The sequence below is a fragment of the Rhinolophus ferrumequinum genome, assembly GCF_004115265.2.
Source record: "Rhinolophus ferrumequinum isolate MPI-CBG mRhiFer1 chromosome 5 unlocalized genomic scaffold, mRhiFer1_v1.p scaffold_110_arrow_ctg1, whole genome shotgun sequence".
In the NCBI taxonomy this organism is placed as follows: domain Eukaryota; kingdom Metazoa; phylum Chordata; class Mammalia; order Chiroptera; family Rhinolophidae; genus Rhinolophus; species Rhinolophus ferrumequinum.
In genome coordinates, this window is record NW_022680355.1 from 7,206,905 (window position 1) to 7,230,936 (window position 24,032).

At 42.1% G+C, this 24,032-nt stretch overlaps 2 protein-coding genes across 8 annotated transcripts; both read left to right on the forward strand.

The window, feature by feature from the left end:
* Positions 1 to 244: 244 nt before the first annotated feature.
* COMMD3 (COMM domain containing 3) lies at positions 245 to 4,239 on the forward strand. 4 transcript variants are annotated; one of them, XM_033100670.1, is made up of 8 exons: positions 280 to 473; positions 1,798 to 1,909; positions 2,014 to 2,077; positions 2,167 to 2,201; positions 2,553 to 2,613; positions 2,701 to 2,775; positions 2,878 to 2,937; positions 3,874 to 4,239. In XM_033100670.1, exons 1-8 carry the CDS (start codon positions 335 to 337, stop codon positions 3,931 to 3,933), a joined length of 606 nt encoding a protein of 201 aa, XP_032956561.1. In that variant the 5' UTR covers positions 280 to 334; the 3' UTR covers positions 3,934 to 4,239. The 4 variants fall into 4 exon arrangements, with proteins under 4 accessions (XP_032956563.1, XP_032956561.1, XP_032956564.1 ...); XM_033100671.1 differs by having other exon boundaries at positions 282 to 473; positions 2,701 to 2,757; positions 3,874 to 4,234; XM_033100672.1 differs by lacking the exons at positions 2,014 to 2,077; positions 2,167 to 2,201 and having other exon boundaries at positions 245 to 473.
* An 883-nt stretch (positions 4,240 to 5,122) lies between these two features.
* BMI1 (BMI1 proto-oncogene, polycomb ring finger) lies at positions 5,123 to 15,411 on the forward strand. Of its 4 annotated transcripts, none has more exons than XM_033100665.1 (10): positions 5,123 to 5,751; positions 10,635 to 10,765; positions 11,084 to 11,180; positions 11,755 to 11,810; positions 11,903 to 11,953; positions 12,117 to 12,225; positions 12,308 to 12,353; positions 12,760 to 12,858; positions 13,221 to 13,301; positions 13,391 to 15,411. In XM_033100665.1, exons 2-10 carry the CDS (start codon positions 10,654 to 10,656, stop codon positions 13,718 to 13,720), a joined length of 981 nt encoding a protein of 326 aa, XP_032956556.1. In that variant the 5' UTR covers positions 5,123 to 5,751; positions 10,635 to 10,653; the 3' UTR covers positions 13,721 to 15,411. The 4 variants fall into 4 exon arrangements, with proteins under 4 accessions (XP_032956556.1, XP_032956558.1, XP_032956557.1 ...); XM_033100667.1 differs by lacking the exon at positions 5,123 to 5,751 and adding an exon at positions 6,089 to 6,237 and having other exon boundaries at positions 13,391 to 13,720; XM_033100666.1 differs by lacking the exon at positions 5,123 to 5,751 and adding an exon at positions 9,780 to 9,890 and having other exon boundaries at positions 13,391 to 13,720.
* Positions 15,412 to 24,032: the final 8,621 nt, after the last annotated feature.

Genomic DNA, 24,032 nt, shown 5'->3' on the forward strand with positions numbered 1-24,032 from the left:
CGCGGCTGCGGAACCCCCACAGCTGGTGACAGTCCTAGGTGAGCACCGAGGAGAAGAGAAAGCTCCGAGCGCGTCCACAAGGCGCCCGGGGCCGCCCCTCTCACTCGGGCTTGGCAGCTCCTGCGGCTGACGCAAAAGGAATCTGCGGCGGGTGGCGGCGGGCGGCTGGGGGCACCGGCGAGGGCGCGGACAGGACGGTCGGCGGCGGAGGCCCGGGGCGGGGAGGCCGGCAGTCCGCGTCGCTGCTCTGAGCCGCGTGCGCGCGCGGCCGCATCAGCTGAGCGCGCGGTGCGTATCACGTGGTGCGCGTGTCGAAGGTCACAGCGCGCTCACAATGGAGCTCTCGGAGTTTGTGCAGAAAGGCTTCCAGTTACTAGCGGATCCCGGTTCCTTCGACTCTAACGCCTTCACGCTTCTCCTCCGGGCGGCTTTCCAGAGCCTGCTGGACGCCCAGGCGGACGAGGCCGTGTTAGGTAAGCCGCTCGGCTCTGAGGTGGATCGGCCTGGGTGGAGGGGCGCTCGGAGGAGAGCAGCGAGACCCAGCGAGAGGGGAAAGCCCCGGGAAGAGGAAGTCTCCGGGCTTTGCCCTTCGCTCCGGACGGAGTGTGGGGATGTGGCTGCCAGAACTCAGAGCGGACCCTGAGCATTGTTTTGTCCCCACATAGCCAGCTACAGGTTCCTAGCCTGATATCCCCAACCAGGCTCTTTGTTCCTTTGTAAAGCCCGTGTTTAAGTCTTGTTTGTGGCCTAAACATCTAAGGTTGCCAGGCTCGTTTGAGGCAAAGGCTGTTTGACACTTGCACTTGTGGAGAGGACCCAGGCAATTCAAGCTTTCAGTGCTAGGCTAGCAAAGGTTTTAAAGACTCTGCTTCCAAAGAAATTACTAGGTTAAATAGTGTTGACATTTTCCAATTTAGAGAATACCTGAAGTTCCTATGACCACTCCAACACTCTAGTTCCATGTGTTTTGCATAGGTTTCACGCCTAGAACGTTAAAATACGGTACATTATGTTTTGTTCCGCACCAGTTATCAGGGGGCGAGTCTCTTTTAAGTGATGCGGTCAGTGATTGCGGAGTGCAGTGTTTGCATGGATTGAAGGCATATTTTAAGACAGATCGCTTTTAGATAAATTTCTTAAGTATAAATACCCTAACTATTAAAATTCTTGTGTGTTTTTTCTGTAGTGTCATGAACTAAACACTTGTACAAAAGGTATGAAAGTGGAAGTTCTTTAAACGAAAATAGTAACCACCACCTGGGTTAATCTCAAAAAAAAAGGATGGGTGTCAAAACCTGAAAATATTTTGAAAATTATATTTAATATTCTGAACTCAACTCATGCCCACCCCTCCCTTGATGTAGTCATGTCCATGGAGCTGTTTACCCTGAAATTAATCAATCTTTAAGGAATGTTTATTTATTCTTAAATTTATGCCCTGTGAAACATTTTCTTATTTTCCTCTGAATTTACTCTATCCAGTGTTAGAAACCACTGTATAGTTAGTAATTTTTTCTTTGGGACTATAATTTTTAAAAAACAATAAAAATATTAAGGCAAAATAAAGGGAGATAATTGAGACCAGAAAACGGCAGAATTATTGATGTGTGCTCTTTATTGTTTTGCCATTGGCCTTGTTGCTCATCTCATTTACTTTTAATTGCCAGTCCTTATAGTGGAATTCTTGTTATCTTGTTAAAGGGGTTTTTTACCCAAATTAAAATACCCTTTTTAAAAAGAAACTTGACTATAAAGAATTTATTATCACAGGCATCACTGGCAATTGACTTATTTTAGATCACCCAGACTTGAAACATATCGACCCTGTGGTGTTAAAACATTGTCATGCAGCAGCTGCAACTTACATATTGGAAGCAGGAAAGCAAAGAGCTGACAAGTCAACTCTAAGGTACACGATTTATTTCAATTCTATTTATTATCAAATAGTATTTTTATGATTCCAATTTCAGTTTTTTTAATGGGAACTAAACATTGGCTTCTTTTTTCCTTTAGCACTTACCTAGAAGACTGTAAATTTGATAGAGAGCGAATAGAACTGTTTTGCACGGAATATCAGGTTACTTCAAATTTTTTAAATTAACAATTACTATTATTCTTCTACTGTGTTTGCAAAGATGTGTTTTCTTTTTTTTTTTCACCCCCCAGAATAATAAGAATTCTCTAGAAATCCTACTGGGAAGGTAGGTACTATTACAAGGTGTCAGATTGAGCCACTTTTCACTTGCAGGTATGAATGGAGAGTGCTGGTGTGAAACAAAACAGGGCAAAAAATAGGGATCTTGACCAAAAGAAAAGGGGCCAAAGGGCAAGTGAAGCAATTGAAGTTAAGCTAATGTTTTTAAAGATAAAGTTTATTGAGATGATTTTTAAAATGCTCTTTTATTATTCAGAACTTGAAAATAAAGTTTAACAGTGTTTTAGATTTAGAATGGATTAAAATTTTGTGGGGGGTAGGCACCATTTTTAGTAAAGAAAAATACTGAAAAGTTTTCTGTAGATATTAAGTACAAAATTATCATTGTATCTTTCAGTATAGGAAGATCTCTCCCTCATATAATTGATGTTTCTTGGCGTTTGGAATATCAGATAAAGGTAAAGTTTAACTGTTCTCTAAGGGTATTTAGGAAACTTAAAAGAAATAGAGTTAAAGACTGAAATGTATGTTTTGTGTTGTTTTAGACCAGTCAACTTCATAAGATGTACAGACCTGCATATTTGGTCACCTTAAATATAGAGGTATTTATATATGTACAGGTATTTATACATGTACAGGTATTTAAGCCCTGTCTAAAAATTAAATGTGTAATGGACTTTAAATCTCCCTGATTTAAATAAACATTTTTTTTTCTTCCCTAGAACACTGATTCCCAATCCCACCCAGAGATTAGCTTTAGTTGCAACATGGAACAATTGCAGGTACAGTATTAGGGTCTGTGAATATGCCTATCTTTTAATAGATGTTTAATTGAGAATTATGCTTTTGGAAAGTTCAAAAGAAAAATGATTTAACCATCTGTCAGTAGATAATGAAGGCTGGTTAAGGATTTAATGGGCAGGGGACTTCAAAAGCAATATTTTAATGTAGGCTTCACTTTTGAAATTAAGATGTTACTAATAGAGAATTGATCTACATTTGCTGTCCTCTCCAATTAAAATAAACTTCTGAAGTGTAGGGTTGAATGTAAATACCTTCTATTTGTGATGGGTTTGATTCAGAAGGACAAAGCAAAATTAAGAGCGTGGCTTTGAGAAGTTTGCTTTGCTTTCAGACATTGAATTAAACTTTCAAAACAGGATTTTTAAACAGTGGTTTTAAATGACTTTTGATAAAGGGGGAAGTATATATAAAATTCTAAAACTATTTATATTGCCAATGTAAGACTGGGGAAATTCAAAACTATACTGATTAGTGGACATGAGAACGAATTTATTTCTTACCACTTAAAAAAATGAAGATTATTGCTTGAAATGTTGATGAAATTGAATTTTCCAAAAGGAATCTCCTGCAGAGTTGTTTTAATGTAACCATTAAGCTAACTTTAAACTTTCAGAAAATGTGCATACAGCATAATCTTTGTTAGATAACTTGAGAAATTTAGATACTCCTTCCTGTTAAGAAGAGTTGGTTAGAAATCATATTTCAAGTCTGAGGGCAAGTAGCCAATTTGAAGATGAGCTATTTTAAAGGAAAACCTTCTTTTGAAGGATAATGGTTTGTCAAAGGTTAATATCCTTGTGTATTTTAAATTTGTTTAGAAAGTGTCTCCCGACTTTTTTCTAGCATCTTTCTCAAAGTTGGATATTTCTTTCCTGTTTTATCCTAAAAAACGTGGCATTATATATGTCTTTTAGGACTTAGTGGGGAAACTTAAAGATGCTTCAAAAAGCCTAGAAAGAGCAACTCAGTTGTAACTCGGGGAAGTTAGCGATCTGCCCGGGTCTAGAAGACCAGGAACGCCTTGCCGTCGGCCGAACCATCATTTGTGCGAGCTTGGATGTCCTCCTTTTCAATAGAAAATGTTTTACCTTTTGGATTTATGCCACTCATCAATTTTGACACTCATTTTTTTTTTTACACTTGTGAGAGTTCAGAGGGAAACACTGCCTACATATTTGAATCGTTAGTATGAACTGTACATTGATCCCATTTTGATCTTTTTTCAAGTCTTACAAAAGAAAATAGTATTTACACTCCGAATAAATAAGTTTCCACCAAAAGTGGTGAGCGTTTGTTTGGATTTGAGTTTGTGTGTCAATTATTACTCTGAAGACAGAACGATTAGATTAGCGTTAACTTTCAACGATCGCTTTTTTCTCTGGATGGAAAGTTAACCACAGTGGGAAAGGATGCGATCTCCGGAGTTTACTGAAGACCCCAGTTTCGGGATTTGGGGAGCTGGCGCGGTCTCTCCGTGGCGGGAAGCCTGCCCGTCCCGTTACCTGCGCGGGAGGGCTCGCCTGCTGGCGGACCCTCGCCTGCGGGGTTCCCGAGGCCCGGCCCGGCCAGCCCCCGCGGGGAGCCCTTGCCCGGAGCTACCGGCTGCCCGCGCGCGCCCCGCCTCGGCTGTGGCGGGCGGGGTAGGGGGCCGGCGCGGCCGCGGGAAGGCAGGGGCGGGCGCTGTTGTTTCCGCGAGCCCAACTCGGGCGCAGGTTCTGCGCCGCGGCGCCAGAGTCTGGGCCACAGCCCATGGGGACAGCAGGGCCGAGCGGGGGGGCAGTGACCGGTGGCCCGCTCTCCTTGGCGGGAGCCCGTGGACGAGTGCGCCGCAGGCGGAGGCGGACGGCAGAAAGAAAGAAATAACGGGGGGTGGGGTGGGCTGAGCTGCGTGCGGGGCCAAAGCGACGCCCTCGCCGAGAGCAGGGTGGCGCGTGTGGCATTGTGGAGAAATGTCTCTGCAGCCGCGCCAGCGCCGTTGCACCCGCGCAGAGCGAGGGGGAGGGGGCCGTGTCGCGCTCCTCGGAGGGGAGGGGGCGGCCGCGGGCCCGACTACACCGACACTAATTCCCAGGCCGCCCTTAAGGAATGAGGGGAGCACGTGACCCGGTGGGGGGGCTGCGGGGGGAGGGGGCGGGCAGACTGAGCCATTTTGGAGCCGGTGTCAGTTTCCACTCTGCCTTCAGCGGTGCATTTTTTTCCACCCTCCCCTCCCCCTCTCATCCTTCCTCCCCTCCCCCAGCCTCTCGCACGCACACACACGGCGCCCCCCACCCTCCCTCCTCCCCCCCTAGCAACTATGAAATAATCGTAGTATTAAAGGCAGAGATCGGGGCGAGACAATGGGGATGTTGGCGAGGGAGCCCCGATCCGGATTAGAAACACCTCCCAGCCCCGCAGAATAATACTGATCGCGCCCCCTCCGCGCGCTCCCTCCCCCGAGAGCGAAGCGGGAGGAGGCGGCGGCGGCCGAGGAGGAGGAGGAGGAGGAGGAGGAGGAGGAGGAGGAGGAGGCCCAGGAGGAGGAGGCGTTGGAGGCCGAGGAGGAGGAGGAGGCCGAGGCGGAGAAGGAGGCCGAGGCGAAGGAGGAGGAGGAGGCCGGGCTGGGGAGGCAGCATGAGCCGAGCGCAGCGGCCGCGGCTCCTCTCGGCTGCGCTCGTTGCCCATTGACAGCGGCGTCTGCAGCTCGCTTCAAGATGGCCGCTTGGCTCACATTCATTTTCTGCTGAACGACTTTTAACTTTCATTGTCTTTTCCGCCCGCTTCGATCGCCTCTCGCCAGCTGCTTTTCCTGGGTACGTAGGAGGCGAGGCGCACCCGGGTCGGGGCTGGGGGCCGGCGGGGGCCGTGCGGGGCTCGGGCCGGCCGCGGGTGGACGGGGAACGGCCCCCCCGCGCCTCGCCCCGTCGGCCGGGAGGGCGCTGACAGCGTGGGCGCCGAGCCCCGCGCCGTCGCCCGCCGCCGCCACCCGCCGGCCCCGCGCGCCGCCCGGCCCCGCGCGCCACCCGCGCCCGCGAGCGCGCGCCCGCGCCGCCCGCCGACTCCCGCGGCGCCGAGACCGACCCGCAGCCCGCGCCGCGCCGCCGCCGCCGCCAGCCCGGCTCGGCGCGGCTCCAGCCGCCGCCCGCTCAGCTGCGGACGCGCCGCGCGCGGCCCCACGTTTTAGTTCCTTTCTCCCCCCAGCGCCCCTCTACACCCTTGCGACGCACATGGCCCCCGAGAAGAACACTTGTGTTTGCAGCCTCTGCAGCTCTCGCGGCCACGGCGCCCTTTGTTGAGAGGTAGATTTTGATGAAACGGGGACGGGTTCCTGAAATCGGGAGCTGCTTGGGTCAAGTGGCTTCCCTCCTCTCCCGAAGAAAGGGCTTTGGAGGGGTTTAAACAGCCAGAGAACTCCCCCATTTTATAGGGACGGGTTACGTGGGGGGTAGCGGTCCCGCCAAGGTGGATGTTAGACTGGAGAGAGACGAAACAAAAATGTTATTAACTTAAGTTGGAGGGACACTTGTGTGAAATTGGATGGCTTGTAAGATGGCGGTTCCCAGTTGTTTCCAAGGTCTCCTGCATTTGTGTTTAAAATGGTAAAGTTTCAGGGTGTTATTTGTTGGTAGCCTTGAATAAGTTATCTAAACATCACTTGGGACGTGCTCACTGGGAAGTGGGCATTTCAAATTTGGAGCTTTTTTTGGAGTGATGATGGTGACTGGATGCTAGTCTTGCAGGAGATTTCCTTTCTTTCTTTCGAGCTTCTTTTTCCTCTTTTTCTTTTTTTTCCCCTTTTGGACACTACAGTTTTTCTCTCAACCTCTCCTATGGGAACCATGACTTAAGTCCACTACGTTTTATAGATTTTGCTAAATGTCAGGATAGGTCATGTGGTAAAGAGATGCTCATGTGGTAAAGAGATGCTTGGAAAAAAGGCACTGAAAACTTGCTTGGATGTGTTTACGCAGTCTTTTGGGTTTGACAGCGATATAGCATGATCTTTTCCCCAGAGATTTACAGTTAATAATTGGAAGTAAACAAGTAGAGAAACTTTGATCATTCCCAATTGCAATGAAAGGATTTAGTGGGCTTGGTGGTCACGGTTCAATATTTGAAAGAGAAGCATGCATTAACCCCTCCCTTTAAAGTAGGCAAAATTCTGGGCATATTTATCCAAATCCAAGTGTAGGTTTGTGTTACCTGAAATGTTATGAGTAGTTCAACCTATATTTCATAGGAACCTTAACCTCCAAGTTTTGGAAACACATTATAAGCTACATTAAACACTTGAAACTTAAGGATGAAAATTGTTAACAGTATATACTAATTTATGAGATTGTATTAACATTTGAGTTTTAAGTAGATTAATCAGAATCCTTAGAGGTTGATTTTATAGGCAAATATATATATAGAGAGATAGATATGTCTATCTCTCTCTATATATGTATATATAGATATATATAAAATATATATGAATACTTGAGTTCATTCCCATACTTCTGCCACAGCGTGCAAAGGCATTTGAAATAGTCTACCTGTTCAAGTTATACATCCAGTAGCAATATCTTTAAAGCCATTATAAAAGTAACTGTGTGTGCACGTGTATATACACACACATTTTTGTAAGACAATTGAGCATTTCATTGTACTTGATAAATCCATTAACGCTCTACCACCAAGTTCCTGGATGTGCATTAAGTGCCCAAATAGGCAAAATTCTCCCTAAGACCAAATTAACTCCTACTTCACCCATAATTGTATTAGGCTGTGAGCCCCAAGTGGGGTTATGGAGTTCATTTGCATTTTTTAGATTGTAATAGTCAAGCTGATTGTTAACATAAGAACTTGTTTCTGTTTTCCTTCATTTTGACATTACTGGTGTTAGGCCTCCAACCAAACTGACAGACCCAACTGAGTATGCTGTAATGGCAAGTTTTAACTATTGAGTATTTTTACTATTAAATATTTGGTGCATTTTTGCTTGCTTAACTGGCAGTTACTGTGTTGGAACCTAGAAGGTTTCCATTTCTGAGGTGCAGATGTTTCTTTAACCTTATCAGCATGTCAAACATTTTCAAAGTCTTCATTAAGCTGCCAGTACTTTCAAGTGGTATAAAAAGACAAAGAACTGATTTTTATATAAGTAACAAAGTGGTACTTACTAGCATTGTAAATGATAATAGGGTTGTGGCCAAATTCTTCTGAACTGAGGTAGAGGAGTTCAGGAATTGTGTGAATTAAGACTTAAGATGAATTTTGAAAGGATTTTGGTGAAGTATATGTAACTTAAATATTCAAAGCCAACTAGTAGATAATCCCCCACTAAAGCTTGATTGTTCTCTGCGCTCATATTTGTGTTTGTCTGGTGGTGTTGGTTTCCTGTAAGGTAGAGAAGTAAAGGCAGCAATTTTTATTGAAGCCCTTAACCTAAACTTCATGATCTGTGGCGTTAGTGTGATATGATTTCACAGGCAGATAGAAGTATCACCTTGTTAACGATCTTTCTAGGAAAGGTCCTGTGGTGTCACAGGAGACTTTTAAGAATCAAGAACGCTTGTCTTTAATCATCAAGTACAGTGGATTTAAATACTGCTACTCTTTAGGGACACTGCACCACCCACAACTCCTCTGCAACCCCACTTAGATTTATATCGACAATATGTTGACAATATTCTTCTAAACAAGTAACCCAGAGATAACTGAGGAGTCACACATGAAGTTTTCTGGTTGAAGTCTCTGGTTGCCACTGTAGACACTTTCATGAAAGAGATTTTGTTTTGTTTTCACCGGTTTTTAGTACTGTAAAGCTTTTAGTTTCAGTCACTGAGGTATGTTGATTGGTATTTCTCTCTTGTGCATTAAAATTTCCTAAGAATTAAAACCTCAGATACATCTTCAAGTTTCACAAGCTCCTAGATTTCTACTCAAGCTTTGAAAATGTACTTTAGACAGATCTAGCAGCTTAGTCTTATTTCAGGTTCTGAAATGAATGAGGTGGGGGTAAGAATTGTATTTTTCAAGAATACTACATGAAGTAATTGACTTCCCTGATTGTCCGCTGGTTTGTTGTTGCTGACAGTTCCCCACCATGAGTCTTTATAACATATGATATCTGTTGGGAATATCATTTCATCGTGTGAGGGTTTGTATGGAGTTTAGGCTGAGAAAATGACATTTGTTTTTCTCTCCTATCGTTTCTCTGGGTTGACAAGGTGTTGATTTAGTGTTGGGAATGAGCTGGTCACATGGTTCTTTACATACTGTCACTATCTTACCGATTACCAAGTTTTTCTTGCCTCCAGCATGGCTCAAATAAAACACAGGGCTTTGCTCCCTCCTTGTCTTGTAAAACAGATTTCAGTTTTCAGCCTTTCCAAAACTTTGTATCGCTTATCTAATCTACAGGAGAAGTTCATGTTAGAGAAGAAAGCTTTAAAGAGGTTCAGTTCAATAAACATCTCTGCAATTTGAGCCTTGACGGTTTCGGTCTAAGTGCACAGTTGGCAATTCTTAAAAGATCCCTTCGTGAAAATTTTGACCTAGTGATTGCTAACAGGGGAGACCAAAAGAGTCAAGATCTGAAAGCTCTTCGCACGGAGTCAACGTGGAGAGAGGCCCCCAACAGTGTCCGTAATGGCCGGGAGTGCGGACTGCATTTTCATTTACCACTCGCCAGCTCCCGGGTCCCTCAGGCTGCCGGCCGGACTGCCGTGGGCAGGAATCCAGCTCCCCAGCGCCGTGGGCCTCGTGGGGTTGCCCCACCCCCGCGCCGCAGCGCCCGCACCCCACCCCGCCCCCGCGCCGGCCCCGCCCCCCGCGCCGTGCCGGCCCCTCCCCCGCGCCCTCCTCTGCTGCTACCTCCGCCGGGCTGCCCCGCACACCCGCCGAAGCTCCGGGCTGGGCCCGCTCCGCGCAGAGTTGTAGCGGTGGCCGGATGCCAAGTGTAAGTGTAAGTTGCTATGGAAACCCCGACAGAGGCGAGTTCCGAATCCGGAGCGAGACGGAGCCCCGGGCGCTGCGGCTGCCGGATCCGCCCCTCGCATCCCGGTCCCGGGCGTCCATGCACTCAGGCCCCAGCCCGAGGCCGACTTGAGGTGTTTCTCCTGCGGCCCCAGCACCCAGCTCCGGAAATGCCAGGGATGCAGATAGAGCAGAATTTTTTTTCCCTTTGTATTGCGTAAAAACGTGCCAGGTTCTGGTTGCTGGAAGCGCCTACAACAACAGGAACCCCTGGAAAATCAGGGCAAGCTCCGGGATTTTCAATTGAAGATCGATAGGAAAGTTTTACAATAAATTTGGAGACCCTGAATAAGCTCTAGCGATTGGTAAATATCTGCGGGGACTCTGTGGCGTCTGCAGAAGCCGTGGGGCTGTAAGGCTGGAGGACAAATGGGAGAAAGAGACACGAATACTCTTAGCTCCCAGCCCCCACCTCAGACCTTTTCTTCACCCTGCTGGCATGACCTGAAGGACCACAAGTTACTTTAGTTGGAACCTTTTTCACCATTTCAGTAGAATTGATTCAAGTCTGATTAGTAAGTTTCTTTTGTAGAAAACGTTGGACAGTCTAGCTGCTAACAGTGTTAAATGAGTTTTATGAGCTCCTCAGCATTTCAGAGTGTATAGTTACTAGGAATGGGAGATAATGTTGATTCTCTTTCCGTGAATTATAGTCAATATTTCTGTCTTGCAGAATCTTTTCTCAAGCAGAAATGCATCGAACAACCAGAATCAAGATCACTGAGCTAAATCCCCACCTAATGTGTGTGCTTTGTGGAGGGTACTTCATTGATGCCACAACCATAATAGAATGTCTACATTCCTGTAAGTACAAGTTTTAGACCTTTTTGTGTCACGTATATTTAATATTTCATCCTGAAATAGGAAAACTAACAATTTGCAATCCTTAAGAATGCTAGTACAAAATGATGGAATCGTTTTCCTTTTATGCATTTAGTGACTTTTAATCATATTTAGTAAAATATAAGTATGCAATGTATAAGTGTTCTCAGGATATTAATTTAGTTTATTTAATAGGAAATGTCTTTTGGCATTTATTATTTTGCTATTCTCCTTTTCTGAGACTAATTTTAATGTTTAGCATATAATTTCTGAACTTACAAAATGTGTTTCTACTTCTAGTCTGTAAAACGTGTATTGTACGTTACCTGGAGACCAGCAAGTATTGTCCTATCTGTGATGTCCAAGTTCACAAAACCAGACCACTACTGAATATAAGGTAGAGAAATGTTTAAAATCATTGTTTGAAATTGTTATTAGAATTGCATCATTTAGTGAAAGTTACCCTGTTTATTTCTTACAAAAATTTACCAAATCCCCACCTAATGTATGAGCTTTGTGGTGGGTAACCTTTAATTTCTTGCCACATTAATAATAACTAGTTTTTAAACAATGTTCAGTGTTATTCAAGTGATTCTAAGATTTTTAGAAACCATCTTTTAAAAACTGAATCAGTTCTCCATTTTTGCATTGTTTTATTGACTTCATGACAGGCAAATAAATGTGTTTAAAGTGCTTCCATTTTCTTTATTCTCTTTCATGTTAGCTAATTTAGTAACTTGACTCAGTGAAATGTGAAGAATTTATTAGTGAATATAAGTATTTTTCTACTGATTTAAAAGAATGCTACTACATAAAGAACTTTTATTTTCATAATTGTTATTGACTTAGTTATAGACAGTGTCACAATCAAAATTTTATAGCAATGAGAAAATAGATTCTATAATTTATGGATATTTTTAGTTTTTGTCATCTTAATTGACAGTTTACTTTTCTAATTTATTATTTTTCAGGTCAGATAAAACTCTTCAAGATATTGTATACAAATTAGTTCCAGGACTTTTCAAAAGTGAGTAACTTGCTTAAAAAATGAATTTTTAAAAAGTATTTATAGGTTTTACCCACTATACCAAATGTTTAAGTCTTTTTTACTCCCTTTAGATGAAATGAAGAGAAGAAGGGATTTTTATGCAGCTCATCCTTCAGCTGATGGTAAACTCTTTGAAGGGGGGAGGACATTTTATTTGGAGGGAATACTTATTCAGTAACTTATTAAAATTGAATGTAATCTCAAGTACCACTTCTATTTTCCTACATGTATATAATATTTAATTATTTAATTTTTAAAAAATTGAATTTCAACATGTCTTTATAGCTGCCAATGGCTCTAATGAAGACAGAGGAGAAGTTGCAGATGAAGATAAGAGAATTATAACCGATGATGAGATAATAAGTTTATCCATTGAATTCTTTGACCAGAACAGGTAAATTCTTTAAGAAATGTGTTTATTATGTTTATATGTTTATTAGATACATTGTTCCACTAATAAATTGTCTGTTTCTTAGATTGGATCGGAAAGTAAACAAAGACAAGGAGAAATCTAAGGAGGAGGTAGGTTCCATGTCACAAAAACATGAAACATAGTTTAGATTCTAAATTTTATGAGTGTGTGTTACTCTTTAGAATATTCCAGGGTCAAATGATGCTGTCAGAAGAAAATTGTCATGTTTGATGTTTAAGAATGATTTGTATCTGATAGTTAACATACAGAATTTATTTTATATATGATTACTATTCTTATAAAATATTTTAAAAAATGTTTAATGTGCTGATATACTTAAAGTTTTTTGTATTATACCAGGAATCTGTTCGTTTAGTATTTATAAAAATAGTATAGTTGAGAATTTAGTCACATCTCAGTTTGGGGGATGCCTTTTATCTATTCAGGCAATCTAATTTAAACTTTTTTTCATCTGAAAGTTAAGAATAAAACAGTTACTTTTCTAAATGTACTTAGGTGAACGATAAAAGATATTTACGATGCCCAGCAGCAATGACTGTGATGCACCTAAGAAAGTTTCTCAGAAGTAAAATGGACATACCTAATACTTTCCAGGTATCTACTTTATAGTCTTCATGCATTTTATGTAGATTTTTTAAAAATTCACTCACTTTTTTCTCTTTGGATTCTGAACCCAAAATGCAACAGAAATTTTTAAAATTTAATTTAGCACTTACCTTGAAATACCTCAAAATGTTTAGTATGAATTCTGTTTTATGCTATGAAAATAAATCCCTTAATAACTTCAGGAAATATTTCCCCTTATTTGAGGTTTGAAGAGGGATTCTTTCTTTGTCCAAATGTTTGGAGAAGATGTTTTTTAAAGCATTTTTGGATTATGTTTAGATGACCAAAAAAATCTAGATTTACCTTTGTTCTTTGTGATACTTAATAATTGAAATACTGTTTTTCAATAGATTGATGTTATGTATGAAGAGGAACCTTTAAAGGATTACTATACACTAATGGATATTGCCTACATTTATACCTGGAGAAGGGTAAGTAGCATGTCTAATACTTGCAGATTACTGTGGTGAACTGCATTTAAAGAATTAAGGCTGATTTTTTTTTCCTTTTAACTTTGTAGAATGGTCCACTTCCTTTGAAATACAGAGTTCGACCTACTTGTAAAAGAATGAAGATCAGTCACCAGAGAGATGGACTGACAAATACTGGAGAACTGGAAAGTGACTCTGGGAGTGACAAGGCCAACAGCCCAGCAGGAGGTATTCCCTCCACCTCTTCTTGTTTGCCTAGCCCCAGCACTCCAGTTCAATCTCCTCATCCTCAGTTTCCTCACATTTCCAGTACTATGAATGGAACCAGCAACAGCCCCAGCGGTAACCACCAATCTTCCTTTGCCAATAGACCTCGAAAATCGTCAGTAAATGGGTCATCAGCAACTTCATCTGGTTGATACCTGAGACTGTTAAGGAAAAAAATTTTGAACCCCTGATTTATATAGTTATCTTCATGCCATTACAGCTTTATAGATGCTAATACATGTGACTGTCGTCCAATTTGCTTTCTTTTGTAGTGACATTAAATTTGGCTATAAAAGATGGACTAGATGTGATATTCATATGGACGTTAATTGAAAAGATTGTTCCTATAAAGAATTGGTTTCTGCAAAGGCAGGCAAGATTTTTTTTCCTGTGTGTTAGGAAAGGTATGAAATGGTTTCTGTAACCGCTGTTTGGATCTGAAAATATTCTGCAGTGGATATAAACATTGGGCCATAGTTTGTTAATCTCAACTAACGCCTACATTACATTCTCCTTGATTGTTCTTGTTATTAAGCTGTTTTGTGAACCTGTAGAAAACAAGTGCTTTTTATCTGGAAATTCAACAAACAGAAAGAATATGCATAGAATAATGCATTCTATGTAGCCATGTCACTGTGAATAACGATTTCTTGCATATTTAGCCATTTTGATTCCTATTTGATTTGTACTTCTCTGTTGCTACGCAAAACCGATCAAAGGAAAGTAAACTTCAGTTTTACAATCTGTATGTCTAAAAGCGGGTACTACCGTTTATTTTACTGACTTGTTTAAATGATTCGCTTTTGTAAGAATCAGATGGCATTATGCTTGTTGTACAATGCCATATTGGTATATGACATAACAGGAAACAGTATTGTATGATATATTTATAAATACTATAAAGAAAATATTGTGTTTCATGCATTCAGAAATGGTTGTTAAAATTCTCCCAACTGGTTCGACCTTTGCAGATACCCTATGTTTGAGCCTCATGGGCATAGAATATTTTTAATATGGATATCTAATTCTAAAGTCTTTTTCCATTGGAAGCAATTGGCAAATCATAATACTGACTTTCTCTAGTGATACATGTTTACTTTTAAAATATATTGTTGCAGTAAAGAAAAACTTCTAATTTGGAAATAGTGTCTTTATTTCCTGTTGCTTATGATGAAATTAATGTGTTTTTAAAATGCATATTCATCACTATAATCCTAAAACAAATTTTTAAGTAAACCAGCCAATTGCTGGAAGAAGGCATTTTATGTAAAATTATTTTAATATGTGGTATAGCAGTAATACCAAATTTTAAGATTTTGCTTTTACAGTTATAAACAACGGCATATGCTGTCTCCCTAATGTCTGGAAATAGAAGCAATTTATTATGAGCTTCTATAGGTATTAATTTTTAAATAGAGTGAGCATGTTGAATTTAAAATACGAATAACCCCAACAACTTTCAGTTTGTGTTTTGCTTTGGTCGAACTTGGTGTGTGTTCATCACCCATCAGTTATTTGTGAGGGTGTTTATTCTATATGAATATTGTTTCATGTTTGTATGGGAAAATTGTAGCTAAACATTTCATTGTCCCCAGTCTGCAAAAGAAGCACAATTCTATTGCTTTGTCTTGCTTATAGTCATTAAATCATTACTTTTACATATATTGCTGTTACTTCTGCTTTCTTTAAAAATACAGTAAATGAAGTTTTATGAAACCACAAAATACATATATTTTTATTTTGACCTAAATTTGTACAGTCCCACTGTGTTTCTAATTATAGATGTAAAATTTCATTTGTATTTGGGGAAAAAATCCAATGAAAAGGATATTCATTTAGAAAATAGCTAAGATTTTAATAAAAATTTGATATGAAAAGCACAATGTGCAGAAGTTTTAGAAACCCTATTGTGGATAACAACAGGTAAAAGCTAAAGAGAATCCATTGCTGTCTTAAGTAGTGATGTTGCTAAGAAGTATATGATTTGTTGTATAATTGCTTGAAAGCCCAATTGAAAGATGTATGTTTATTTACTCTAATCTTTGAAGTAAAAATTCCCCATGTTTGCCAGTTTTGGTGAATTTAACTCATTTTTCTAGGCCTCAAGTTTTTCATGATGTTATCTAAGACAAAGAAGAGTTTGTTAATGGAAGTTTCAAGTGGTATTTTTACTTTGGATGGTCATGTGTATAAAAAATGAAAAAATATTTTTCAAAGGCTAAAAACTTCAAATGTTAGTGGACTGTCATTGACTTAACAGAAAGCCAAGTTGTAAGATCAACATGGAACTTAGACTTTACATCTCAACCTTTTTATGATGGATCTTTGCATTTATGGCTTAACACTTATCATACTTGAAAACATGTCCATTTATTTTATTTGAAAGAGGGTGTTTTTCCCTACTCAATTTGAAAATTGCTTAAGCGTTAAAGGATATTTCAGCTAAAATTTGTCTTAATAAAAGAGAAGAAAGATTACAATGTGTTGCGTTCTCCCAGAACGAGCCATCACAGTTTGTGACAATTAAGATTTAAAACTTTTGCTAAACTACCACTTTAAAAAATTCCAACCAAACATCCATATCAAAGCTGCTAACTTTGTAACTCTTAGCAGTAAAAGTCGGGTACATGAAAAGTTGGCTTTAAGTTTGGCGTTTGCTTCTCAAAAGTATTCTAGAATTCTATAACGCAAAGTTAGTGCTAACAAAATACTCCACAGAAAATGCCTAAATTGGTTTCACAGATTTTAGCTTAAATGCAGAAAGAATGAGGCTGGTTGCTGTTGTGTAAATAGTGATCCGTCTTGCTTTACACTTGCATACTACTTTACAAGTACTTTGTGCTTTTAAAATTGCCGGCCGTTAATTGGACTAAGTTGAAAAAAAAAAAAGTTGCCTACAGTTGAATTAACCTACCAACCTTAACCTACCAACCGTTTTGCTTGTTGCCACGTCCGACCGTGTGTGCAAATGTTGGGATCTCTGGAGGTATGCAACAGGCAGAGTAAACTGGTACGGGATTTTCTTCATCTTTTCCTCTTACTCTTTTCCCAATATTTGGAGTTTCAGTTCATTTGTGAAAGTCTTTTTGTTACACTCCTATAGGCCTACCAAGATAAAATTTTGATACGAAATCTTAATAGGAATTTAATAGGAACCCATGTAACATACTACTTGCACTGGCCAACAAGATATGAATATGTTTGGTTTTTTAAAAATAGCTTATGATAATCTTTTGAGGGGATGGGATTTTACTTTTAGAAACAATTTATATAGGGAACCTAGTCTCAGAATCCTGGGGTGATGGAAGTGTTATTTTTCTCATTTTTCTTTGTATTTTAAAGGTTTGAAAAATACATATTTTTCTTTACATTACCGCTGGAATGACAGTTGGAAATTCTGATTTAGTTTAGTGCTTCCCCCATACAGTCTAACTCACATTTTATCCAAAACCAAAAGTCTAAATTACACTTCAAATGAACATTTTTAAAAACATATACTTTTAAAGACATTTAATGGCGCAAAGAGCACAGAACGCAGTTCCAGAATAAGGCTCTTGGGTTAGATAATGTCATTTCATTTGAGGATGTTTCTTCAAGTATAAAATTAACAGTAAAACAGGTGATTTCACTCTAAAAAAAATTCTAACTCCTCCAAGATAAAACCTTCAACTAAACTGGTACCACAGAATTCATATGGACGGGTCCTTGACAAGGAAGAGAAAGTCGTCTATTGGAGCCTCCCAGTAAATCAGACTTGGGAAATACCACGCGAAGACCTTGAGCCTGTAGATTTTCAAGATCGTCCAGTTTTGATTATGAAAGTCTCCGAAAATGTTTACACAGTAGAGTGTTTCCTGTTTCCGCAGTTAATTTTTTTAACGTCTTTTCTTCTTTTGGTTCTTGAAACGGATTTCCTTTATTTGCACCAGTTTCTTTTTCTTAGTGTGCAATTTCTAGAGGTCTCATAAAGACTTCACTATCAACTTTTGTCTTCATCAAGTCGTCGGCATCAAAAGCTATTTATCCCTGGAAGGGCTACTCTAAGATCCTGTGTGTTTTCTGAAGAAGTTCAAGTGCACGTAGAAAACTCATCCCGAAGTCTCTTTTAACCCTTCAAATAAATAATAAACACTCAATAAAAACTTTCAGTGAACGAGTTAAATTACTCCCATTCTTTTAACTCTTGTCTTAAAATATTCCTTCCAGAGACTATCAAAGGAACTCCCCAAAATAGCAGGTGCTGTTCCCTCAGAATCACCTACATTTCAACACAAATACTACTTCTTGCTCTGATTGTTGGATGTCATCACAATATCCAAACTTCACAGAAAACGTAATTTCTAAGTATCCATTCGGCACTCTCCAACGCTCTGTCTTTGTAACTTAGCTAGAACCCAAGTTGAGAGAAGGACTTGTAAGGACCAGAGTACTCGAGAAACACGTCGAAATTGGGATGGAAGGAATGAAAACATTAGAGCGATGGATAAAGAGGTCACTGGAGATAAAGAAGTCTGTCCAGGGACTAGTCTTAAGTCTCAATACCTCCAAGAGTGAAAGACAAAGCCGAAGACAGGTGCTCACTGCGTGGCTAGGAAGATAAAGACGGAGTGGGGGGAGTGGGTGGATGAAGAGAAGTCGGGGGCTGGGGACGAGGCTAACCAGACCAACGGCTTTCAAAAAAAAAAAAAAAAAAAAAAAAAGAGGCTTGTTATGTTCTGGTGCCTGGTGGAAAAGGCACAGGATGCCCGCCTGGAGAAAGTGACCTTCCTTTCCAGAAAGCACTGGCTTCCAAAAGGACTCGTTAGGAGGAAAGGGCCCTTCCCCCCGTCCTTATTTTTAACTAGCTGCTCTCCGACGAGTGCAAAGAGCCACAGCTCAGACCTCGGTGATCCGATCCTTCACGCCGCGGGGGTTCGGCCTGGCCCTGCGCGAGCCCGGGCGGCCGAGCATCAGGAGGCCATTTTGCGCCTGCGCCGCTCGCCTCGCGCGGCTCTCGGCTCGGTGGATTCGCATCCCGCCAAATTTGAAAGCAAGATTCTCAGACCCTGCGAGGCTTTTCTGGCGGGGAAACGAAATCATTTCTCCAAAGTCGGAGCCTGTGGCGATCGGCGGCAACAGCGAGGTGCGCGTGGCCTCATAAGGTGGTCCTCCTCTGGCCGAAGGCTTCTCCACCCGGCGAGACACCAGCGGGTCCGCCCTGCTGCCGAGGCGGGGGCGACCGACCCCCGGGCCTTGTGCTCAACGCCTGTAGAAAACCGACCCCCTGCCGGGCAGGCAGCGGCTTCACCTGCAAAGCCCAGAGAACCTCATTCTTGATGGGCCATTCCAGATAATCGCCTCGCTCAAATCCTATGCCCCTTCTCCTTCAATAACGAAGTGTCCTTGGAGTTGGGGGTTTAGATTGTAAACTAAATGACAAAATATAAAACTGCCATGTTGAGGGTTCCCGATGGCTGTGCTTCGTGGGCAGTGATTGGAAAGGCCCATGGGAGAAGGTCCTCCAGTTGAGCTTGTTTGATGGATAGAACAGGCTCTAATCCCCTGCGGAGAAAATTTGACCGGGTGACAGTGTGCAGGAAAGGGTGGCTGCGCGACAGGTCCCAAAGGCGGCGCCTATAAATGGGTCTCAGGGCAGAGCGAACCTGGGAGGTCCGGCACTCTCACAACCCCGGCGCCCTCACGACCCTGGCGGGGCAGAGGAACGGGAGGTCCACTGTTGGGATGTCGCTTCCGAAAGCCGCGGGGACACAGCTGGCTTCCTGTAGAGCCCGCGCTTGCCTGATCCCCATGGTATAAACGCCTCTCTGACCCAGGAGTCCCACGTGCACCCAAAAACCAAGAGAGGGAGGAACGACTTGGGGAGGAGGTTCGGGGTAACGGCGGAGAAGTGAAAACGGCCTAAAATGGGCGACGCCGGGCGAGTCCTCTTTATCAGTGCAGCCGACTGCAGGAGCCGCCATTTGGTGGCGGATTTCGGTATTTCAGTAGCACGTTGTGCTGAACGTCACAACTGGCTTGTCTACGTGGCATGATCATTTTTAAACCGCCGTTTTTAAAACTGTAAATTTACCCTTAGGTTTTCCCTACCCCCAACGGTGAACCCCTCCCACAATCCCGGTGGAAGGCTCCGCGGCTCGGCTCGCCCCTCGATCCGGGTGGGGAGACCTTTCCTCGGGGCGACACCGGCCTCGCGCGATAGAGCCCAGCACAGACCTAACGGGGTATTTTTTTCCCCTGTTTCTCCGAGGCTAGGGCGATTCCGAGTCCGCAGGTTTCCTCTCCCCAGTGAGGAGAATCTGATTTCCTTGGGGTCGTGATGGGCATTGTCTCTTCGCCCGTCCGCGTCTCCGCCCGGGTCTCCCGCCTCACACCTCTCAGCTGGGAGGCGGGGGAACCGCGACCTGGGCCTTGTGGGCAGGAGGTACCCCGACGAGAGGCGGCTCCTCTGGGAGCCGCGGGTGGGGATCCCTCGCTCGCGCTCCCAGCTTTGCCCGGAGCCCTCCTGAGACTAGGAACGCTAGACATCTCTGTCTAGTGCTAGGTGTCCTACCCCGATCGCTGAGTCTTCGAGGGTATTCATGAAAAGCCCCGGAGGAGTGAGGTGCCCACTGAATGCAGAACAAAGGGCTGAGGGGTGAGGGTGAGGCGGGTTCGCGCAAGCGGCTGCCGGGCTCCCAGTCGGGGGAGGAGGGAGCAGGGTGGACTCTCGGTCTGGAAAGGAGCCGGCGGGCGCTCTGCGGAGTCCACGGCCCTAGCTTCCTCCGCAGACTGAATGAACTCAGTCTTCGAGCCCCAGCTGCCATGTTGCATTCATGGAGGGCTCCAGTAATTTGGCGCTCCGGAGGCAGCGACCCCCAACCCGGGAGCCCTTTGGCCCTTCGTGCGGCACAACTGCGGTCAAAGATGGAAGGGACCGAAGGGCACGGGCATGAGTGAGAGCCCGGCGGGCGGCGGAGCCCGCGCGGCCACGGCGCCTCAGCCGCTTTCCCTTCCCACCTTCCTTCCAGGGGCTGCGGGGCTGCGGGGCTGCGCGCTCGGCGGAGGCTCGGTTGCTAGTAGCAACCACACGACGGCGATTTGCAGCCCGGGTCGCTGCCGCCGCCGCCGCCGCCGCCGGTACTGGGGTCGAGCATTTACAACTCTGAGGGTGGCCCTTGCTGACATCTCTCGCCCCCGCCCTGGATGCTCGTCTTCCAGGACCGGACCCTTAGCTCTGCTCAAAAGCCAGCTACCCGGCTTGGCCCTGCCCCCACGCAAACAATAGGGGAGCTGGGAGCGCACACTGCTGCGCGCGCCGCACTGATCAGGCACCTGAGCCCCCGAGAGAGGGGACCTTTCCTTAGTCCCAGCCCCAGGTACCCTCGTCTCCACCTTGAACCGAAATTCTTTGTCAATGGCCAGTCCACTAGAAAGCTTTTCTGGACATCAGAAATAAGGATGGTGGTAAAGAAAGAAGTCAAGACCAGATGCCCACTCCCTTTCTGATAACATCCACACAAAGAAGAGCTTAAGGTTGTGTCTGCTGTTGGTAATAGTGGCTTTCCTCTGGGTTAGAGCCACAGGCAAACGCTATCTTCCCTCTTCTTTGTCTACCACGAATATTTTGCACAAAGTCCATAACATACCTTTCGTGTTAGCTCAAACATTGCATACAGATACTTATTCTTTTTATACAGAAGTGGACGGAGCACTGCCCCCCCCTTCATTTCATTTGATGAACCACATCACCCCTTGGCAGTGTGGACTGAGTGGTTTGATACACAAAGAAAATGATTGACGTTAACCCTTACGAATCTCTTTGCCTTTTCTATTCTTTGTGGTTCTAGGACACTGATTTAATTTTTGAGAGAACTCTTGTTAGTGTTTTAAACAGGTTTTTATTTAAGAGAACTCTTCAAGGTACACAGCAAAGTCTTTTATTTAGCGAGTAGGATAACTCCGGAAATATGTGCACTGCCAAATTTCTTTGCTCTTAATAATTGTCCATAATTGTCGTGGCTTTGAACTGTTATTTAGTTGAGTGTTCTTCATAGATTGAAATTTCATGTAAGTCACAGATGTGCTGAAATTCCTAAGTTTAAAGCTCTTTGAGGACAAGCACCTGTTTTATTTATCCTTGTATGCTCCGGAATCCTTTTTACATAACTCAACAAATATTTGTTGAATTTCCAGAGGATTCCAAAAGTTCAACAACCCTAATTAGAAAAAAAACTTACTACTATCGAGCTTGGATATCTTTAATGAACTCAATGGAAAGCTAAACATTTCCAGGCTAGTGGCAATAATCAGATATCCTTGTTCATGCTTATTTTTACCTCATTTTATTTCAAATGTGGTAGGTTATACTAAAAAATATCTGACAGATGTTTCCAGAATTCTAAGAATGATAAATTGTATAAAAGAATTTGTAACTTTGCTATTTTCCCACCAAAAGTGTTTGAAAACTGGTTAATAGCCATAAGTAAGATGAGATTTTAATGTGACTTTCATGCTTTCATAGACCACAGACATGGCATTAACTATCTATACAGTTCAACAAGAACGCTTAAGGGGCTAATATTGAATATTGCATATCTAGTAAGATGATGCATCTTGAAATATCTTATTTAATTGAAATAAACTTGAAAACGTATTGAAAGTAGTTAATATATCTTAATCATATCTGATGGTAAACTCAAATGAACTGCCTCCTAAAATGACTCTTAAGTATGATGTTTTAAAACGGGTTCAACTTTAAGATTCACAAAAATGTCAAGTTCACTACATAAGACAGTTTACTTCAAAGAAGAAGGTTAGCACAACTTGGTTCCTGGAGGCAACATAATGACCTGTAGCTTGCCCAAACACCCCCACCACCACCTTAAAAATAGGAAAGCAAGGCTTTAGTGAAAAGTTCCTTTCTATGGTCTTTCAAGAAAGAAAAGCTCCAACAACTTGCTTTGGACCAAGTTAAAGAGATTATCTTCCTTTTTTCATTACTACTGTGTCTTTCAATGAATTGAAGGATAAGATCAAAGTGCATTCATATTCATGTGAATTATCGCTATTGACTTGAATAATGATGGATTTCATTGTTTTATTTAAACTGAAACCAGAAATGCTACTGCTTTTGAGTCTACAGCCCTAAGGCTGTAGAATTTCTTCAGTGGGGACTCAACAGCCAAGCAATTAGGTCTGACAACCACGTCATTTCTATAATGTACTTCCATACAGAAAACTTTTTATTGGAATTGGTTACATTTCTATAGAATCTTACCATGCAATTTTTGACTCCTTTCCAACTTCCTCAACAAAACTCCTGAGTTCAATAAACACACTTCCAAAATACTGAAGTATAAATTGTACTGGCAAGAGAGTAATGTTTAGAAAGCATCTAGCTGTTCATGAAACAGAAAATTAATGTTATCAGTAATTAACTCAGGAGAATGTTTTTGCTTTGAACATGATTCATTAGTTTGTTTTCTAGTGTAACTGAAGAACACAGAGCTGGCTTGGGAAAATGTGTTTACCAGCTGTTTCTTTCTAAATATGCCTCATGACAATTTTCTTAAAATATTTTAACTTGGGTTCTCTTCAACTATCCCCTTATTTTCTAAAGGAAAGAGGTAATGAGATCCAATGGACCCCACTCAATTTTATCAAATGATCATTCTGCTCAAGTTATTCACCTATTAAAATTTTTGTCCCTTTGGAGAACACTTTTAAGGAAATTCATTACAATAAAGTAAATTTACAATAGAATGATATAAGCAACCTTTAAAAAAAGATTTAAGAAAATGCATTTTCATGAACTTTAATATACACAATTCATATAGGCTCTCTAAACTTAAAGAGAGACTCTAGTGCAACACAAGTCTACTATATTATCATGGTCTGCAATGGGTCCTGGGAATACCCTTTCCCAGAAAGATAACTGATACCAGTTACTTGTATCACTTAAATATTTGCCATACATAGAGAGTACTGTGCTTAAGCATCACATTAATAAAAATCAATTTTTTAAAATCCAACTGTGCTACAAGAAGTCTCTATCTTCACTGTCCCCATTTGGTGTACTTAGTATTGCAAGGCACTCTTTAAACCAAAAGTCTGTAAGTTTGCTTTTCTTTAGGATTTGACTATAAACATACTGGCATTATTTGTTACACTTCCAAGACGTTTACCCTTGAGTTATAATTAAAATGATAAGCGATTAAGTATTATTTCACCAGGAAAAAAGCATTCCTAGAACAAAAAGCATTTCTTTATAATTCATTTCCTGTTTTACTAATGGGGAAAGGTATTTCTTCTAACAGGTGGTCATTAATCTTTTTTTATGTTTTTCATATGAGGAAAAAATTTATCCTTTCATATAAAGTACTTTTATTTTCCACTTTAAAAAATAAATATGGGTTAACGCTGGAGTAGGAGGCAAATTAAAGTAATCCAGCTTTACCAGTATTCAGTCAGATGTTTCCTCTGAAA

Bases quoted from the DNA above. Each gene is read 5' to 3' on its own strand.
- COMMD3 (XM_033100670.1), top strand. From the start codon at position 335: ATGGAGCTCTCGGAGTTTGTGCAGAAAGGCTTCCAGTTACTAGCGGAT. The intron at 2,776-2,877 runs GTATTTATACAT...TTTCTTCCCTAG, and splicing joins AGGTATTTATATATGTACAG to AACACTGATTCCCAATCCCA. The intron at 2,938-3,873 runs GTACAGTATTAG...TATGTCTTTTAG, and splicing joins GCAACATGGAACAATTGCAG to GACTTAGTGGGGAAACTTAA.
- BMI1 (XM_033100665.1), top strand. From the start codon at position 10,654: ATGCATCGAACAACCAGAATCAAGATCACTGAGCTAAATCCCCACCTA. The intron at 11,181-11,754 runs GTAGAGAAATGT...ATTATTTTTCAG, and splicing joins AGACCACTACTGAATATAAG to GTCAGATAAAACTCTTCAAG. The intron at 12,226-12,307 runs GTAAATTCTTTA...TCTGTTTCTTAG, and splicing joins GAATTCTTTGACCAGAACAG to ATTGGATCGGAAAGTAAACA.